At 48.5% G+C, this 20577-nt stretch overlaps 1 protein-coding gene across 3 annotated transcripts in view; it reads right to left on the minus strand.

Moving 5' to 3' along the window:
• Window positions 1-20577, minus strand: part of Med27 (mediator complex subunit 27) — a 180348-nt gene that overhangs the window by 8053 nt on the left and 151718 nt on the right. For all 3 annotated transcript variants that reach the window (XM_090330848.1, XM_090330849.1, XM_090330850.1), the window contains 2 exons: window positions 13403-13510; window positions 5039-5080 (listed from right to left, as the gene is read on the minus strand). In XM_090330848.1, coding sequence (XP_090186974.1) covers window positions 5039-5080; window positions 13403-13510 — 150 coding nt within the window. The remainder of the gene's footprint in view (window positions 1-5038; window positions 5081-13402; window positions 13511-20577) is intronic.

Raw genomic sequence — 20577 nt, forward strand, 5'->3', positions numbered from 1 at the left:
TGGCCTGAGCTTGCAGTTGAGCTCCAGAGGGAAGTGGGTGTGATCTTCCCAGAAGCAGCGGCTCCGACCTGGTTGCCCTGTGGCCTATGTAGCCCTCCAGAAAGAGATAGTTATGGAAATGACAACTGGACACCCTGTGATTACTCTAATGGCAGAAAAACCATGAACATGTGTGGAGGGCCAGGAGGACAAGCCAGGCCTCTGGTGCCATTTTCTCTACACACCAGGTAGATGGGTTTGAGTGTTTGAGCCCCTGCCATGTTGGCTGTGGTTTGGTGAGGCCAGGCCTCTGGGTCCATCTTCTCCACACACTGGGCGTGTGTGATTCCCCGGGCACGGGCCATGCTGGCTATGGCTCAGTGCCTTTGGAAGGAACAGACTAGTGTTTACAAGACAAGTGAGTCTTCAAGCCACCCTTGGATGTACAGTGTAAGTGTGCATGTCAGACTTGCAGGGACAATGGTGGTGAGGGGCTTTCTGGATGCAAGGCTTCTGCCACTTTTGTCTGTTCTGTCCAGAAAAGCTGCCACATGAATGTCCCCTCTATGTCCTCCATGGGGCTGCCCACCACCCTGGCACCGTGAAAGCTATCCCCTTCGCTGTCGGGCACACGCGTGCCAGGCAGTGTCAGCAGGAACATGACTCCACTTCTCCTCCTTGGCAAACATTGACCCGCAGGGACCAGCCCCATCGTGGGTCCCTCAGGGGGAGTCTTCTGCGCACAGAGCACTGGACAGGTGCAGAGTCTTGCTACCACTCAGCCTCGCCAGGCCTCCAACTGGTGTCTGAAGAGGGGTTTTGTTTTAATTTGGGGGGAGGGAATTTTGGAAGGAAATGTGAAAGGCTGGTAGGAAGAGATTTACAATGATCTGGTGATCACTTTCTGGGTGGCATGAGGTACCCTGGCAAGCACATAAGCTCAGGTAACCCAAAGAGAATTCAACTCTAGGGGAAGGAGGGCTCCAGTCCGCTGGGACTCTCCTGTGTAGGGAGGTAGCAGTGGGTCAGGTGGGTGGTGCACAACCTGAGATTTGATTTAAGCGGGGCACTCAGCATACCCCGACTAGTAGAAGGACTCTGGCAAATGCCAGAGAGCCGTGAACTGGGGCTGACAGTCTCACCTGCTGAGGAGCAGCTGGGGGCCACTCAGCAGCAGTCCTCAGATAGGGCCCTGCCTTTCAAGTCAAATAATGGCTGAACTGGAACAGACAGGAATGCAGGGCGGTGGCACCCTGCAGACAACCCACCTGTCTTAGCCGTGCTGGGACAGTACACTCACTGACAGTTACCTCTGCAGTGTGGCGAGTGGTGCTGTGTGTACTCTTGGCCCATTCCCTTCAGGTGGAGACACTGCAGAATGGGTACTGTCTATCCCTTCGCGCCTCTGCCTCCTCTGGGGCTGTGTGTTCACCCCCTCCCCCAGCCACCCTGCCAGGGCTTAATGCAGGCAACAGCTGCACATTGCTGCTCACTCCTCCCAAGTTACTGGATAAAAATGCACTGCTTTGAAATGAGGGGGTTAAAGATCAAAACACTGACTGCCCTGCAGAGTTTAAATGTCAGAAGAATAAGAACGCTTGAAACCTTTCCTGGCTCTTTGTGATTCTGCCCTTTCAGAGGGTCCCCCTATTTCTAAGTCCCATTCTCTGAATCCCCTCTGCTGGAGGCTTGATGGCTATAAAAAGCTGCTTCGCCCTAGGATGAAGTGGAAGGCGCCCCCAGGGGAGAGTGGTAAATGACAAGCACCTGTTAGCAGCTATGGCCCCACAGCAAGCTATCCCCGGCCCACCAGCCTGCTGCCACATTCCCTACACTCGGGCACAGGGGCTAATGAGCCAGCCAGAAAAGAGCTTGCTGACAGTCAGCGTCTGCAGACAAAAGGAAGGCCGAATCTCATTTCCTGCAGCTAGATTTGCTGCAGGACCTCGGGAGCTGTGGCTTTTCCCCCAGGAGTTAGGCATGGGCCCCAGAGGTCGACAAGGGCCTGCATCCTTGCTCCTACCTTGATACCTTTCACAAGTAAAAAAGAGGAGTAAGCTTGGCTTGGCTTCGCAAGGCACTGCTGAGTACCCCCACATAAACTGGATCCTTTCCAGGATGTCCTCCACACACTGAACCCCTTTGTACAACTATTTTTTTTTTTTTTGCCAGTCCTGGGCTTGAGCTCAGGGCCTCAGCATTGTCCTTGGACTTTCTCAAGGCTAGAGCTCTACCACCTGAGCCTCAGCACCACTTCCGGCTTTTTTCTATGTATGTGGTACCGAGGAATCGAACCCGGGTCTTCATGCATGCTAGGCAAGCACTTTAACCACTAGGCCAAACTCCCGGCCTTTGTACAACTATTTAAAGATTAAAAAGACTTCTGACCTTGAACCTTGACCCTCAGATCTCAGCCTCCTGAGTAGCTAGGATTTTAGTTGTAAGCCACCAGCACCCAGCCTCTATTGCTTCTTGCCAACAGGAAAACAGGTCCCACCATCCAGTAACTGGAACTGCACCAGAAAGGAGAACTCAGTGCTCCCCTGGGGCAGCACAGGGGAGGCTCTTCCAGTAGGAGGAGCTACTGTCCCTGAGAACCCCCACGTCACAGGTGGGGCCCTCAGGTGTGTGGGGACTGAGGCCCACACCTCCTTTGCTCTTGGCATGGGACTGATGCGTCAGCCTGTCGTAGCTGGGCTACCGGCGGGGAGAAGCAGGCGAGTAGGGGTGGGAGGAAAGGTTTACCACGTACTTGAGCAGCATCTTTCAGGAAACACTTCACACAGCATCGGGATGGACGTCTCCCATCCAAATGGGCGGACAGGAGGGAAAGAGGATACTGAGATTTGGCTGACCTTACAAAGTGACTTCTCTTTGGGTGTTTCGTGATGTAGTGCTCCCCTCCACCTGGAGGTGGCCTGCAGAACCTTCCAGGGACAAAGGGGCCCTGGCTCTGGGTTTCACATGGGGTCTAGCTGTGGCACAGGAAGTACTCCCCTCTGCCACCTGGCCACCAGCCCAGCTTGAGAGGACTATACACACAGGTCCCCTCAGCATATCCTGCCGTCAGGTGGGCTGTGAGGCTGCCTTCTCTCTCTCCACCAGCACCTCTGCACACACGAGTGGGCTCAGACAAAATGCCATACCACTGCCATGGGAGCTTTGTTGGGGTGGAATTAGGCGTAATGCTCTACATCATTTTCTAATGCATCCTTTCATTTGGGAGCAAATAGACAATGTTCTGGCAGAAGAGCGAGACCTTGTTAACCTTTGCATCCTCACCTGCTCCTTCCTGCCCTTAGTGCTGAGAAAGCCCACTGACACTTGACTCATTGTGGCTCCTGAATGGAGCACAGGCAGGTGTCAGGGTTAGACTTGGGGAAGGTAGAGGCAACAAGGGTGCTGGCAAATACAGAGAGTGTCAGCCACTTTTATTCCTGTTTCAAACATGGTACAAAAGCTACAAGGAGGAAAACTGGCAAGTGCTCTTAAATCTCTACAACTAGACTCATATCAAATTTAAACACTGTTTCTGTGTGTCTGCAATTTGAAACAAATAAGGAGTGCCTGGCAGGTGATTTCCAGGGGATGCAGGATAAAAGCAGGGCACCGTCTCGCTAAATCTGCATTTCACATATTTTCCAAGTTCCTTCTAAACTTCTAGATGCATTCAAAAGCACTACAAATCCCACACACGTACAGCCTCTGCCCCTGCTCCTGTGGGCACTAGAACGGCAATAGGACCACTGTTAAGGACAGGTTTGGGAGGCCAGACTCCAGCCTGGAAAGTCTGGGCATCATCCCAAGCTTTCTGCTGTCACATCATCACAAAGGGGGCTGGAAGTCAAGTGAACTGATGCAGCCTGAATGCTACTACTGCCACATCACAGGCCCTCTGATCACTGTGTCAAAGGTCACAGTTCTCTGATCACCACATCACAGGTCACAGGCCCCGATCGTTACGTCACAGGCCTAGGCTTTCTCTTGGGGAGATGAAATGTGGAACAAGGCAGAGGTAGTGGCTGCACTATCACTAGTCAATGGGCTAAATGAACTGAAAATTTTTCACTTTCAAATAGCGAATGTTACGCTGCGTGAATCTCACCCTCGGTGCCTTGCACACCTAGGGCACATCACTTGACACTTGACTTCTTTGTGTTAGTCCCCCAGGGCTTCTTACTGAACTGGAACATAAGCCATGCATGCCTCGAGACACCTGTTTGACCAGGGCCTCTGCCAATCCTTGCCGCCCCCTTGCCACAGGGCTCTTCTTCCAGTGGCTCCTCCTATTCTTGGGTCATGCCTGCCTCAAGTCACACCTCCCAACAGAGGCCTCCCTGATTGCCCTAAGCTGAAAGCTGTGCACGCTGTGGCCCTTGGGCATAGCTCCCCTCGACCCCACGCTGTCTCATTCTCTCTGTAATCCTGGACTCAGCACAGTGACCTGGTCCATGGCACTGTTGGGCTTGATGGGTGAATGAAGGAAATTGGCCACTTGCTATGTCGTGGACAGTCCAGTGCTATGGGAGACACAGGACTTGGAGTCCTGTGCACCTGTCTAACCTTTTTGGGTTTTCATGGGGAAGTTTTTATCTGCACAGGCTATCTGGAGAGCATGAAACAGCGCTGGGCAGGTGCCAGCCTCATTCACCTACCCCGAAGGCATCTGTACAGACCACAGGGCTCTGGGATGGCAATCTTCAAAACGTGAATGAGCTTGGAACAACTCAAAAGCCTTTGGTTTTAGTCTAAGCTACACAGAGTAAACTCCACAAGCTGCAAATCAAACCCATGTCCTCACTGTCACCACCTAAGACATGGAATAGTTTCATCATTCAACACACCGGCACCTGTTTCCATGGTCCAATCCCCTGCTCTCCTCTCTCCTGAGTTAACCAGCAATTATTTTTTTGTCCCTAAGGTGCCCCACTTCAGAGCATCATAAAAGGAATCATAGGGAATACTTTTGATATCTGGCTTTTTTCCCACTCTTATAAAATGCCTCTGATTAGGGACCAATGTACCTGTGCCCTCAGACAGATATAAAGGTGAAACTTACCTTCTGGAACACCTGGTAGCTGGATTTGGACCATATATCAAGCTGGAAGAAGAATCATAGCATCAGACTTTGCCATTCTGGTCAAGAGACTATATGCTATTGCTATCCCTTTCATTCCCTAGTCCTGGGCTTGGACTCAGGGCCTGAGCAATGTCCTTGGGTTTTCTTAAGGCTAGCGCTCTACCACTTGAGCCACCGCACCACTTCTGGCTTTGTTTTCTATGTATGTGGTACTGAGGAATCGAACCTGGGTCTTTGTGCATGCTAGGCAAGCACTCTACCACTAGGCCAAACTCCTGGCCCCTGCTATTCTTATTATAAACTCTGATCTAGGATAGGATCCTGGGATTGCAAAGAATCGTACCTATCCTGCTCAACTTTCTCCTTTATCAGTCAATGGATGGCTCTAAGACATGAAGACATACAAGGCCGTAAGTAAACGGAAGCCCTGATCCAGGCCTTGACTCCTATCATGCCTCTCATCTCCCCCAGCCCTGCCTCAGTCTCTGTACCCAGTGCTTCTCCTACACCTCCTTTACTTCAATATTACTCAAGCAGAGGCTTTCCCAGACACCTATCAAATAGATCAAATGCATCTTCTCGATTCTCCTTGTCTTTTCAAAATTAAGTCATTTTAACAATTGGCCTGTGCACAACATCTCTGTTTGCTTGTTTTCTAACTTGCCCATACAGAATGGAAGCTCAGAGCGGCAGGCCTCAGCCACCTTCTGGCTCTGCTCCCCAGGTCCTGGGGCAGGGAGACGCATGGCACACATCAGGTCCGTGCTGAGTGCCCAGCTGAGCACTATTCCTGCCAGCACTGCCCAGGCCCCTTTCTCTCTGCATTCATTCCCGGAGTGATCCCCCATTCTCCAGGAAGACAATGGTTCAGAGTCCTCCACAGCCCTAGAGGCCTCTCATAGGCATCTTACTGGGTGGCACTTAAACGTGGTTGGGCATCAGAAGCTCCTGGGGGTTTGCGAAAAATTATTTTTCAATGAACAGAGTCTTTGTTCCTCCCCTGGAGTGTCTCAATGAGGAGGCCTGGAACAGCTCCAGAACCCGGTGGCCCTGTTGGGTTTTTAGCTGGGATTATCTGTGATGCTTGACTGGTCAGGAACTCTGGTTTAGGGTGCCTCAACTTTACAAATAAGTGCTGCAATGTGGGCAGGACTTGTTGTAAACCCAGTCTTCTTCCAGCCACATAGCACCCCACTAGCTTGTTCTGACCACTCTGGGTTCCCTAGTTACATGACAAACCAAGTCAGTACCTTCTCACTGTTCTGGAGTGTGTCAGGAGCAGTGTCCCGCTCTGTAGCATGACATGGCTTGGGGGGGTGGGGGTGGGGATAAGCCATGGCGAGGGAGCCCACTGTGTCCACCTTAAAACAGGAGGTCAGGAGTTGAGCAAAGGAAAGGCCAATGAATGGGCTCTTGGAGGTGGCCTCTTGGGTTGGCCAGTGGTCAGGAAAGAAAGCAGACCACGGCCACTCAGCATGTGTGTGCTGTTATTAGCTCGGCATGCTAGGAAGGTGAGGGCTGTCCCCATGTGGCTGTGACATGCCACAGGAACAAAAGTGCCCATCTGACCTGGCTACCTTGGCTTTCTGGAGAGATCTTAGGAAAGGAAGCAGGGCTGTGTCTGGGTTCACAGTCTCACCACCCTCACAGTGTCTGAACTCCATCACAGTGCAGCAGGGGAGGGTAGGGCAGGGGCTATTTGTGGGGCTTTGCCAGCCAATGCCAGGGCCAATGATGCTAGAGCTTCATTTGCCTGGCACACCTTCACTCCTACCCCACTGCTGGCACTAGCTTGCGCCTGGGTACCCCAGAGCTCCTGGCAAACCCATTTTGGCTGAACTACCCATGAGAGGCAAGAGGCAGCATCCATTTTCAAGTCCCCTTAAACCAATGGGTGGGAGGAAGAACTGAAAGAGATTACAGGTTTACAATTTTAACTTGACAGGTTAACAACTGACATGGGGAAAGGAGACAGAGAGAACTCTGAGGGAAGCCTGGGAAGAAATAACACAACATTCACTCTCTTGGTGATCAGTTCTGCTGAAGAAAATCGGTGTGGGGCAGCTGGTGGTGTCAGGAGAGCAAGCCAGGCTCCCATTTCTTGGTGAGCAGTCTGGCTCAGAATATAACAAATACAGCATTTAAAGGCCGTGCAAGGATTGCAAGGTGAGTAAGAATGACTTCTTGCATCTTGCAGTTCTATCAAAATCACTGCCAACATGACAGGCAGGGAGAAGCCAAGGACTCTAACAGTAATGTCTGGACTTGGAATGCATCTCGCTCTCCTCACATTCTGAGACCACAGTGCTTCTTAAGTTCTTTACTGTTTTTCTTTCCTGCTTGTAAATGGAGCAAGACATAAACACACAACAAAAAAAGAGAGAAGCAAGAATCGGAAGAGATGAAAAGTGGTAGTTTGTATTTATGAGAGAAAATGATCTTAAAAAACCTGCCATCTTTACCCAAGCTTTTAATAACGAGATCATCTGGAGAGAAACCCGCACAGGTTTAATTAAGAGCCGGAAGCTGCGGTCTGATTGTGGGAGGGCGGGGGCTTTCTCCAAGGAGGATGCATGCATTCTTTGGGACCTCAGGCCGCGGTTCCACCATCTGGGACAGAAGGACCCTGGACAATGCAGTCTGTTCACAGGGTGCACAGGCTTGAGAAAGGCTCCCCAGGACAATGAGCTGGGAACACACAGCAGGTGGCCTGTACTTGATTTTCTGCTAGATTTATGCCGAAGAAAGCCGCTGAAATGAGCGTTCTGGAGTCAGTGCTCTGACTCTCCTTGGGGCCAGGAAGATCTCAGGAATTCATTTCAGGAAGGCAGAGCTGATCTGAGTGAATATTTATTAGCTCCAGCTTATCTGCTGCACAGACTAACATGATTATCATTTTTTTTTTTAATAGCTGCAACATTCAAACAGGGAACATTCTGGCAACTGCAAGCCATCAGGCTAGTGAACAAGACATCACTCCAAACTATGATGTCAGGAAATGAGTGATGCATCCCTCAGAATGCTGGGTAAGCGCAAGACCTGAAAGGGTGAAGTGAGCCTGGGGTGACTGACTGGTGGCTCAACCTATAGCCACTCCACCTTGCACTTGGGAGACTGGAGAAGACCTGGAGGGATAGGAACAGGACCAGTCCCAAGATGTGAAAAGGCCTCAGTGTACAGGGATAATTAGCGAAAATCCTGACAAATCAGATTTATTCATAGAAAAGCACACTCAGAATGACCTACTATCAGTGGACAAGGTTATCTTGACAGTGGCCACAGACAGGAGGGTTTATGATGACTGCCCCCAGCCCCACTCTTATCTCTGCAGTCCTGCTCAATCCACCCTTCGTAAAGATGATGAAATCATTTCTGGCTCACAGATAAGGAAATGGGTGTGGAGATCTCAAGCAACCAGGGTGACTCTCCAGAGTGAACTGATCAGCAGGGAATGTGGGCACAGGTCTGGGTCCAGTAGCCTGGTTCTCGCTCTGGGAGGAGGCACTGCCATGGACAGGACTGAGCCTCGGCTGTCGCCTGCCAGCTCTTCTGGGGGCACTCCTGCAGAGCTCGGCCTTACAAATCTGCACCAGGCCTGCTGCCATGACAGTGATCGCTGCTAAATTCACTCAGCAGTGTATGAAGATGTTGGCAGCTTATCAGAACGTTATCAATTCTTTATTTCACTTCAAAAGGCAGCACACACAGAGTCTTTTAAATGATGTGAAATGGACACTTCTAAATAAAACTTGGAAGTCATATAGGAGAATCTGCTGTCAAAGCCTTTAAGAACTCTGGAAGGTCAACAGGTGAGAGGCATGCCCGCTGGGGTGAAGGTGATGCTAACTCATTTCTCCTTAGCTCCCCGAGTCTTCAAAGCCCCTGAGACATCTCCGTGGTCATCCGGCCGGCCAGTCTCCCTGGAGGAATGGGGAGTGAAGGAGCCTCGAGGAGGAATGCAGTGTTATGGGTCTATTAGTCTTTAACTTTTCACTTTCAATCAGGACATGCATTTGTTACTGAAAAATCTGCTGCAAAAGCACAATTTCAGGGCATCCTCTGCCTAGGAATTAAACTGGGCTCCCCTTTCCTGGCTCTCACCCTTCTCCCCAGAAGTAACGAGAGGCCATTTTTCTGAAGGTCGTCTGAACAATTTCAAAGGCTATAACAAATCAAAATGTTCCCTGCATCTAATATCAAACGGGGCTGATGCCAACACTTATTAGAGAAATCAGATTCAAGCCCCCCCTCCCCCTCGACCCCAACACGCACACACATCCAACTTTGAAGTGGGAAGAACACGGGATCAGAAATGACCCTGGAGACAGCTCGGCTGTCTTTGAAGGCTCCCTTTGATAGCACTACTCTTTTCCTCTCTTCCGCTTGGAGGCTAAAAGCTGCCTTTCTTATTGATATGGGGTAATTAATGAAGCTATAGCATTAACATAACCTAAATCCCCTAATAAGATAGATTCAGCAGAGGCCCTTCTGCGTCTTCACTGCAGTCTGACTGGTAGAGAGTCAGGACGGTGGTCAGGTCTTCTTTCTCTGAACCTTGCCTTTTAGCATGCTGAGTCACGGCTCTCACTGGTTACAATGGGTAGTGCTTGGTAAGTCTGAACAGCATTTTCATTCTTTATTCAAGGAATCAGGTGCTTGGTATCTCAAGTCGGCATTCCAGGTAATGGGCCAGGCACCGGGGCATTACTGCTTCAGTAGCAGTAATGGATTCTGAGGGGAAACCCCCTGCTAAGGTTGGGAACAGGGGTGGAGGGATGGGAATTGGGGGTCTGGGCTGCCCCTAGGGCTGTAGGGATCCTGAGTCCCTGCGAGGGCCTGACTGATGGCAGTGCCTGGTGGACAGGGCCACACCCAGTGCGTGCACTCAGCTGTGCTCCCACCAACTCAGCAAACTGCAGGGCTGGGACACTACAAAAGCAAAACGGTAAGTGACAATTCCTTCTGGTCAACCACGCCTTCAGCTGCCACAGCACCTTCCAAATGCTACCGTTGGACGGGATTTGTGAAGCACCGTAAGCCATGGAGTGCACCAATGCCCCATGTATGCAAATGCCCCAAAAGCGGCACTCACACGTCTTCTTGTGACTTGTCAAGGGCTAGTCAAGCAGGCCATGAGTGGGGTGGAACAAGCCAGTTTGTTTCTCCAGGGAGGTAAAGAGACCTAGCCTTCTCAGTCTTGCTCTGGCCAATTGGGAGGACCCTGTGTGGCTCTGTGCACGGTTGCAAAAGGGACCAAGAGATTGCCTGTCCTATCACTCTTCAACGCAGGCTTCCTTCTCATGACCAGAGATGCCACACCCACCGCTCAGCCAAGTATCAGTGAGGGAGCTTGTGTGCATGACTCCCATTTCTACTGCTTCTTTTAGTCTCATGTTTCCATTGTCACATCCTAGGCAGGCTATCTCAGCATCCTCTCCTGCGTACAACAAGGCTTCTGATCTGGGACACAGAGTTACAGGATAGGATCTGTGTCCTGGAGAAGCTCCTGGCAGCCTATCCTTGGGATGGTTCTGCGTGGCTATGGTGGGATACTTCCTTACTAGAGCATGTACCTAGTGAGGACTGGCTGATGCTGTACAAAGTGTGAGCTGCACACCTGCCAGGGCCATCAATGTTTTTGTTAATTGCAAGACAGAGGTGTAAACAACCACTCACGATGTGCTAATCCTAGTGCTGGTAGAAACTTCACAATTCACTGGATGTGTCGCAAGTGATGATGAGGCTCTGCTGTAAGTTGAGGCAAAGAGGAGTGGCCACCTCTAGAGCCCAAGCTCCGAAGCACAGGGTGTAGCTGCAGAGGCCCTGGGAAGTAAGGAAAGGCTGAAGGAAGAGGGTGGGTGAGGGTGTGTTGGGTAGACTGGCAGGGCAGCCACAATAGGGAAAGGCAGAGTGCTAGAGTGTGCCAAGGTGTCATGTCCACAGGTCACCTGAGACCAGAAGGCAAGGCCAGTAATTGGGCATTTGTACACTCTGGAAAGAAGCCAGAGTTCTCAGACATGTGTCCTGCAAGATGCCAGTGTCCTAAAACATTTTAAGAAAAAAGGGGAAAAACCCAAACAGCTCAGTGACCTTGAACAATACCATATGCTTGCTCCTTTAGTAACTAAAGGCTCTAAGACTTACAGTAAAGATACTGAAAGTGGAGGCTGGAAGTGGAGCTGCCTAAGTATGTGTAAGGCATTGGGGTCTGACCTCCACACGGCATAAAAGCAAAAGCAAAAACAAAAAGAGCTTGATGGTTTTTTTTTTTTTGGTGCTGGTAGTGGGCCTTGAACTCAGAGTTTTTTCACTCAAGGTGAGCACTCTACTACTTGAGCCATGACTCCAATTCCTAACTGAGCTTTCTGTAATTCACTGTTTCTCAACCTCTGACAAGTTTCCACGTCTGACACTCTTCCTTTGAAAGGCAAGGGGCTAGTCCCATGGCTGTATATTTTAAGGAGCAGCCTGGGAGCCAAGTTAAGACTGAGAGCAGACATGAAGTGGCAAGAGCAGAGACTGCATCAGAGGATGCATGTGAGGATGCACATGTGAGGATGTTGATAGAAGGGGCTGAGTGGGAGTGCTTTCAGAGGGGAAATGGCCAGCACTTGCTGGCAGACTAGATACAGAGATGATGGGAGAAGAGCCTAGCAATTAGGTGGAGAGATGGATAACCAGGAAAAGGAATACGGAAAAGATGAGTGCAGGTCGAGAGGGCTGCACCTGGGCAAGGCCTGCAGGAGAGGCTGCACAAGTGATCTATCTCTGTGTGGCTGCCATGATGAGAACAGTATGAAGGATGTCTCTGAAGCAGCTGGGAGAGAGCAGATAGACATTTTCCAATCTCCATGTTCTAGATACACGATGAAAACAGTGCTAGTTATTATTTACTGAGTTCTTACCAGGTAGCCAAGTGCCTATGTCCCTTACTTTGGAGACTTTCAACATGGAAAACTTCCAGTAACAGAATGTTAAAGTTAGCATGCAGTCCTTACTAAATCCAGGGCTTCATTTGCACCCTAACTTGGTAAGGTTATGTGTTTGTTGTAATTTGGAAGTGGGCCAGGCCTTTTTCCTACCAGGTGTGACTATGGCGTTGAAACCTTTGAGGTGAGGGCTCACACCATCCCTGGGTAGCTTCTCCAGAAAATCAGCAGAGTGTGACCATTCTGGAAACCAGATCAGAATCATATGATTCTGATGCCTTGCTGCCTGACTTCCCACTTGGCTCTCCATGCTTGCTTGGGGATAATTTGGTTCCCAGAGGTGAAACCAAAGGCAGTCTCTCTCTACTCACATGTCACCATCACTAAGAAAACTGAGGCGAGGGGGACAGAGTCCCTGGTAAGAGGAGCGTCCCACAGAGCCAGCACCGTGGGCATCATGGCCAGCTGGGCCATTGCTCTCCATGCCAGGGTCATGACGTCAAGCACCCCCCTCTGTTTGGGATCCTGAACATATAATAATAATATTAATAACAATAATAAATGTATCACATATCGCACATCAAATACCACATTTATCACCTGTTTTTGAAGAACACTATTCTCACTATAATGAGGCCACTGGTGGCAAGTGCTAGTACTAACAGACTTCAAACCTTTTTAATTGGAAATGAGAGGAAGGAAAAGTTCCTGAGGCGGGGAGGGGCCCCAGTGGGGAGGTGACAGGGAGAATCTGGGTGGGTCTCCCAGGCAGGTGCTCATTACACTTGGGGGCAGACACAAATGAAGGCTGTCAGATCCCATTAGCATCCCTCGATGCTCTCCACAGAGCCATATGGAGTGTGTGGCCTGAAGAAATTAGGGGTTCACATGGGTGAACTCTCCATGAAACACATCTCCCAGGGGAAGAAGCCTTTCAGTAGCGGCACTCCGTGGAGAAGCAACTTCCTGAGGGAGACTTGTGAGTTTCGAAGAAAAAAAGAATGTCATCAGGTTGTGACAAACCCACTCCAATTTTCCTCATGGTTCTAGGAAAGCAAAGTACTGAACCCTGGGCTATTGATGTGCTAGTTGACTTGGAAAATAAAATATCCATTTCCTCAGAAGACACATTTAATGAGGCAACCGGGGTCTAAGGTGATAAATTAGAAATTCAAGTAAGGGCATCAGGCTTAGAGCAAGCAGCAGAAGCTTGATGAAAAAGACGAGCTGAGAGAATGAAATGTTGTTTGAAAAGTGTTCATCTTCACACTGACAAATATGTTTGTGGATCATTTCAGTTATGATTGCTAGTTTTAAATGTCATTCACCATGGACTCTGTTTGGGATCCTGAACATTTAATAATAATAATGATGATGATGATGATGACACCACCCCAGGCTTCAGGACGCTTACCTTGCCACCCTCAGTGTAGACGTTTTCATTGTAGCCCTTCACGATGGTTCGATCAATGAACAGGCTCCTCATGACAACGATCACTTTCAACACCTTCCCCAAGGTCACCTGCCGAAACACGAGCACACGTGATAGCTCCCACCTGAACGTGCAGCTCCTATCAAGTTGGGCCAGACTGAAGGGAGCAGGAGTGACCCCCTATCTGCCCTGTGTTCCAGGGGAAGGCTTTGTCCTTTCCCCACGTAGCACCTGAGAACAGCCTCACCAACAGATGCTCTTCCAATACTCTGTCAAGGATGCTGAGGGCCCCGACTCATCCGAGGACCTTCAATTTTGCTTTATAAATGCTCATGATAGGTTTCACATACCTAGTTGCTGGATTAAGGAGCCCCTCTTACCATAAGGGTTTTTCTAAGGCCATGACCCTGTAATTCTGACATGCAGGATTTTGAGCAGTTGTTTTTCACACTGTCAGGGATTACAGAGTACAACACAAGGAGTAACAGTATCCAGTATCCTCTGGCTGAAGTATCTATTTGTAGGAGCTGATGAAAAGCAGAAGAAATACCAAAATAAGGTCTGAAGGTAAAAGGAAAATAGCTGAATTTTCTCTCCAGAAGAGAAACATGATCCTGGAAATGCATTTAAGTGCTTTTTTTTTTTCTCTTAGAATCAAAGCATGGATTATAGATTAAAAATCAGCTGGAAAAAAAAAGTACCATTTTATGGATGCCAGGGGGGAAAAAAAAGAAAAAAGAAAAAAGAAGCCTGCTGTGCTTGCAGGACAGACTCCACCCAGGAACAGAAACCTGATCTTCTACAGGGGTTCCCACATGACACTCAGGAGGCAGACCTGGCCCAGGACCCACCTGCGTGGGTGGGCCAAGGTGGGTCCCAGCTGCTCAGCAGGAGCCTGGCCTCACAGAATCTGCCAAAATAAAGCTTTTCTGGTCACAGCCCCAGAGCAGTCCAATCTTTTGATGTGTAGCCAACCTATTGCCCATCTCTGGAGATGCCACCTTTGGCCTGTTCTTCCTTTACTTTCCTATCCTGTGGCCTCCTGCTACCTCCAACAATCAGTATCCCCTTTCCTCATTATTAGTCCTAGGCACGCTAATTCTGAGGGCTGGAGGGTGTCTCTAAGTTGGTGCAGAATATAAATTGGGTAAAGAATCAGCAAGACAGATTTGTCTACATTTAAGGAAACACTAATAAACAGATCTTACTTTTGGATGTTTAAACACTATCACACCTGGCTTCATTCAGTGGGTACTTGTCTGTGTAACTGGAACCATTTTTTAAGGATGCCAATAAACCACAAAGGTTGGATCAGCAACTCTGCCTTCAGTGAAGAGAAGCCTGTTCAAAGGAAAGGCGGGAGCTGAGCCATGCAGCTTGCAATTACAAGCCCTGAATCAATCAATGGCCTCTCACATAATGTGGAGGCAGGTCTGAGAGGACTCCCCCAAAAGGGGTCCACTGCACTTACCTCTCCTTGCTAGGAAGCTTGGACTATTCAGCAACTATTTTTGAAAAATACCAAAATCTCACTTACTACTTTAATATTACTTAATAAAAATGCCTCAATAATAATTTAAATTTCAGAAGATGGACGTCAGAAATATGTACTAAACACCTAACAAATTGTTTAATTAATTAATGAATAACAAACAGGGGTTATACTTGATCAGCGGATGTTCTACTGCTGAATTATACTTCCAGATGTTTACTTTTTTTTTCTGGGGGGAGGTCAAGTGTGTGGCGTGAACTTGAGGCCTGGGTGATGTCCCTGAGCTCTTTTCCTCAAGGGCAGTGCTCCATCACTTTGAGCCACTTCCAGTGCCAATTCCAGTTTTCTGGTGGTTCACTGGAGATGAGAATCTCATACACTTTCCTGCCTGGGCTGGCTCTGAACTGCAATTCTAAGATCTCAGCCTCTGAGAAGCTAGGATTACAGGCGTGAGCCAACAACACCTGGCTCCTTTAGTTTTATTACTCAAGATTTGTGTTTTCTGGGCTGGTGTGACTCAGTGGTAGCTTACTTCCCTATCCAAGTGCTAGGCAAGTCCTTGTGCCACCAAAAATATAAATTAAAAAAAAAAAGGTGTATATCTTATGAACTACTAACAGCAATAATTAAATCGGACAGGTATGTCAAGCTCCACATCAAATTTCTGCCCCCAACGATGACCTAATTGTTGAATGTCTGCACAAACGGTGTGCTAGAGATGGCAGAGTGCAGTACACAATACACTATCACTCACTTTTTTTTTTTTGGTTTGTCATGGGGCTTGAACCCTGGGCCTGGGCATTTTTCTTGAGCTCTGCAGCTCAAGGCTAACACTCCACCACTTACTTGAGATACAGCATCACTTTCCATGCTATCACTTCTTTGGCTAGACATTTAAAGAGCTCCCTAATACAGTTATGTATACCTCTTTCAACAGAGCTTTAGAGTTAGGGGTTAGTTCTTATTTTAGAACAGATTGGGGGCCGAGAGTTTGGCCTAGTGGTTAAAGTGCTTGCCTAGCATACATGAAGACCTGGGTTCGATTCCTCGGTACCACATACATAGAAAAAAAAAGCCTGAAGTGGTGCTGAGGCTCAAGTGGTAGAGCTCTAACCTAGAGAAAGTCCAAGGACAGTGCTCAGGCCCTGAGCTCAAGCCCATGACTGGCAAAAAAAAACCAAACCAAAACAAAACAAAAAGAACAGATTGGCAGTTTTGCAAATCACTGGGACAAATACTACAAATACTCCAGGATTGGGTATGGCCTGCCACACCCAGCTAATTTCACTTTGCATGTCAGCAATGGAGCTGTGAACCAAATGAAAACCAAACCAAACCAAACCTAACAGCCTTCCAATGCCAGCTTACTTTAAAACCCTTTTTGGCATAACTTAACTGCATAAAGGAGCACTAGCTTACCTTTCAGAAACCTTTTATTGTGGATGACTCAGGCAAAGGGAACTGGGACAGCATAAAGGAGCCCCAAGGACCAGTCCCCACTGCAGTGGTCATCTGGGCTAGCCAGTGTCCTCTCCCACCCTGTGTGGCGGGAGAGTCAGGCACAGGAAAAGTCAGGGCACAGTGCTGTGCAGCATTTCAGTGTACGTCTCTGAGATACACAAAAGGCTCTGGAAACAACTAAAAACCCTGCGACACTTTTGTGCCCAGAATTGGGGGTCTCCAAAGACCACCAACGAGCTGAATCCGAGGTAAGCACATGAAAGTTCTTTATTACAAGCCTGAGCCTGGGCTCTCAACCGTCATCGATGTAGCGGGTCTCAATTCTGACCTAAGTCCAGTCCACAGAAAGGACTGCTTCAACAACTTTCTCATTCCCCAGCGGCCATGTTCTCGAGACGTCTCGGCAGTCTGGGCTTGCCGACAGTCTCCGAATCTACTGGCTCACTGGCTTGAGCCTCCTGACTCCTACTCTGCTTGCCCCAAATGAGTAGATGAGAGATTCCTGGTGTTTTAGTTTTTTTTTTTTTTTTTTTTTTTTTTTGCCAGTCCTGGGCTTGAGCTCAGGGCCTCAGCACTGTCCTTGGACTTTCTCAAGGCTAGAGTTCTACCACTTGAGCCTCAGCACCACTTCCGGCTTTTTTCTATGTATGTGGTACCGAGGAATCGAACCCGGGTCTTCGTGCATGCTAGGCAAGCACTTTAACCACTAGGCCAAACTCCTGGCCCTCCTGGTGTTTTAGTTTTAGGATTTTTTTTTTTTTTTTTGCCAAGAACCATGGGGCTGTAGTAGTATGTGGACTCAAGCTTAACATCTTTCAATCCCTGAGGCTCTTTGAACTTTGTCATTTCTTATTTTTCAAAAAGCCAGAAAGGATTTGCTTCATATATAACTTGGTCAAGAAGGCACTAAGTAAGGGGAAGGGGCACAGAAATGGAGGGACAAAAGGTGAACAAATGCAACATTGGTACTCACTAGACACTAGATGGAAAATGAACTATATTTTGTGGGTGGGGATGGGGGGAAAAAAAACCCCAGCAGGGCATGAGGGAAAGGGTGACATTCTCCAAAAAGAAATGTATTCATTATCTGACTGATGTAACTAACTCCTGTGTACATCACTTTTTTTTTTTTGCCAGTCCTGGGCTTGAACTCAGGGCCTGAGAACTGTCCTTAGGTTTTCTCAAGGTTAGCACTCTACCACTTGAGCCATAGTACCACTTCTGGCTTTTTCCTATGTATGTGGTACCAAGGAATCGACCTTGGGTCTTTGTGCATGCTAGGCAAGCACTCTACCAAACTCCCGGCCCTATCACTTTTTTTTTCTGCTTTTTTAAAATTAAAGAATTTATTAACATCATATTTCAAGTGACATGTTTAACAAACGAATATTCAAGAAGGGAATCTATATATAATCACTGGCACTTAGTTTTTAGAACATAATCAAAATTAGGCTAAGGGTTTGTATATCATAGATACATATTAATTTATGAAATAAAACATTTTGTCTATAGAGTCATAGATTTTTATGTCTATGTAGTTATTTTTATATTTCCAATACCATGTCCTATCACTTTTATAATATATATATATATTTTTAAAAGAAGGCATTGGGCTGGGAGTTTAGCCTAGTGGTAAAGTGCTTGCCTAGCATGCACAAAGACCCGGGTTCGATTTCTCGGTAACACGTACATAGAAAAAAGCTGGAAGTGGTACCGTGGCTCTAGTGGCAGAGCTCTAGCCTTCAGAAAGCACAAGAACAGAGGTGCAAGAACAGAGGACAGGTCCTGAGTTCAAGCCCTAGGACTGGCAAAAAAAAGAAGGCACTATGATCTGGGTACTGGTGGCTTATGCCTATAATCCTAGCTACTCAGGAGGTTGAGATCTGAGAATCATGGTTCAAAGCCAGCCTGGCACAAAAGTCCATGAGACTCTTATTTTCAATTAACCACTAGAAAATCAGAAGTGGCACTGTGTCTCAAGGGGTAGAGTGGTAGCCTTGATCTGAAGGGACACAGTTCAAGGACTATGACCAACAACAACAACAACAACAAACAAACAAAAAAAGAAAAGAATAAAAAAAGAGAAGGCACTATGCTCACAATCTTCAAGGCTTCAGAATCAGGAGCAGTTAAGAACCGTGTCTCGGCAATGCTGCTGGGAACACCCTGTTTTCATCTTCTCTGAATATGCCCCTCACGCCTTCCACTCTAGATGGAAACAATGCTGCCTCTGAAGCAGGGCTGGGAGGAACCCAGGTGATGCCCGGATGCAGGAGGGTACAGGCCCTGCACAGAGGAAGCTCTTGGTGGCCCTTAGATACTCCTCAGCCTGAACAGTGTCTGGGTGCTTGCCAAGGTGGAATGACCTGAAGCCAGGCTCTGAGCTTGTCACTAGGGTTAATCCTCCCTCCTGCTGCCACACTGAGGCTATAAGAAAGCTGCAGAGTGGGTGACAGTAGTTGTTGGCCCTAAGAGAGGGACATATTAGGATTACAGCTGGCTCATACCTGTTCCTGGCTACTCAGGAGGAAGCTTGAAATCTGAGGATCACTGTTCAAAGCCAGCCTGGGGACCAAAGTCCATAAGATTCTTATCTCCAATTAATCACCAGTAAACCAGAAGTGGCGCTGTGGCTCAAGTGCTCAAGTGGTAGAGCACTAGCCTTAAGCTGAAGAGCTCATGGACAGGGCCCAGGCCCAGAGTTCAAGTCCCATGACCGACAAAAACAAAACCAAACAAAACCTCCCCCCCCCCAAAAAAAAAACCCAAAACCAAACAGCTTAGGAACAGTACCCAGGCTCTGAGTTCAAGCCCTAAAACAGGCACAAAGCAACAAACAAAAACTAGAGCAGAAAGGGCTCTATTAGCACAATGCTTCCTTTGCAAGTACAAAGCTAAGTTCAAATCCCAATATCACCACAATAATAACAACAAAAAGAAGATCCACCCTAGAGGTGGGAGAAGATAATCATTTGGGGGTGCTCCCCCCAGGATATTCAGTAAGATTCTATTACTTAAGCTGGCAAAAACAAAACACAAGGATCCACATAGGGCACAGCATACAACGAAGCTTCCGAGTGTGGCTGGCAGAGCCTGGCCATCCCCACCCGGCCCTTCAAAATGACAAAGCTTGGTGCTCATTCCACTCCACCACACCAGGGACTCTGATCCTCACATACCCAGGGTGTGACAGTTTGCAGCAGATCTGCACGTACCAGGTTGTAGTGACCTTGGGCTTTTGATAGACGGATATGACCACGCATGCCAGATGGGCAATGGATCTCCTTCCACAAACTAGCCCATGTCGCCATGGTCACAAACAAGATGCCCACTGACAGGGCTTATGGGCTGGTTCTTGGCAATGGCTATGGGATGCCACAGATAAAAGCTAATGCCATCTGGTAGTGGAGTGTGCTTGTTGCCAGGGTAACACTTTTCTGTACTGAACAGTGCAGTTCCTAAGAGCTCACTTGCCACTCTTCCTGTGGCCTTGGCCTGTGAGTGTCACGTGGCGCAGAGCACAAGGTTAAGGACAGCAGCCTGCATCCTGAGCAGGGACTGGGACCAGGACCAGGGGAGAGGTGGTGGGCAAGCTCTCCAGGGAGGGGGTTGGACTGCTGTCACTGCCAGTGACACTGACAGTGCTGCGCTCTGGGCTGCTGGTGGTATTTGCTGCATGCCCTCTAGCCGCTAAGCTAGAATCTCCTACAAGGAACTCTAGCCTACTGTGGCACGGTGGGTCACAGGACAGGAAGGGAAGGGGAAGAAAATTGAGGAGAACACAAAAAATATTTAGTTCTACTCTGCCACCAATGAGAACCTAACAGATCTGGTGGCTCATAAGGGGTAGAAGCTGCAACACAGAGCTAAGAAGGTGAAGGACGTTAGTGAACACTGACTGTGGAGTGGTAAGCGCATGGCATGCGACACTGCTCCAAAGGACGAGCATACTAAAGTTACCAGAGTATCTAACAAGCATTCACTGGCTGAGAGCCAGAGGCTCACACCTGTAATCCTAGCTACTCAAGAGGCTGAGATCTAAGGATTGTGATTCAAAACCAGCCTGTCCAGAAAGGTTCATGAGACGTTTATCCCCATTTAATCAGCAAAAGCTGAAAGTGGGGTTGTGGCTCAAGTGGTCAAGTGCTAGCCTTGCATGAAAAAGCTCACAGCAGTACCCAGGGCCTGAGTTCAAGCCCAATAC

Source organism: Megascapheus bottae, chromosome 3 (assembly GCF_031878675.1).
Source record: "Megascapheus bottae isolate mThoBot1 chromosome 3, mThoBot2.hap1, whole genome shotgun sequence".
Taxonomy (NCBI): domain Eukaryota; kingdom Metazoa; phylum Chordata; class Mammalia; order Rodentia; family Geomyidae; genus Megascapheus; species Megascapheus bottae.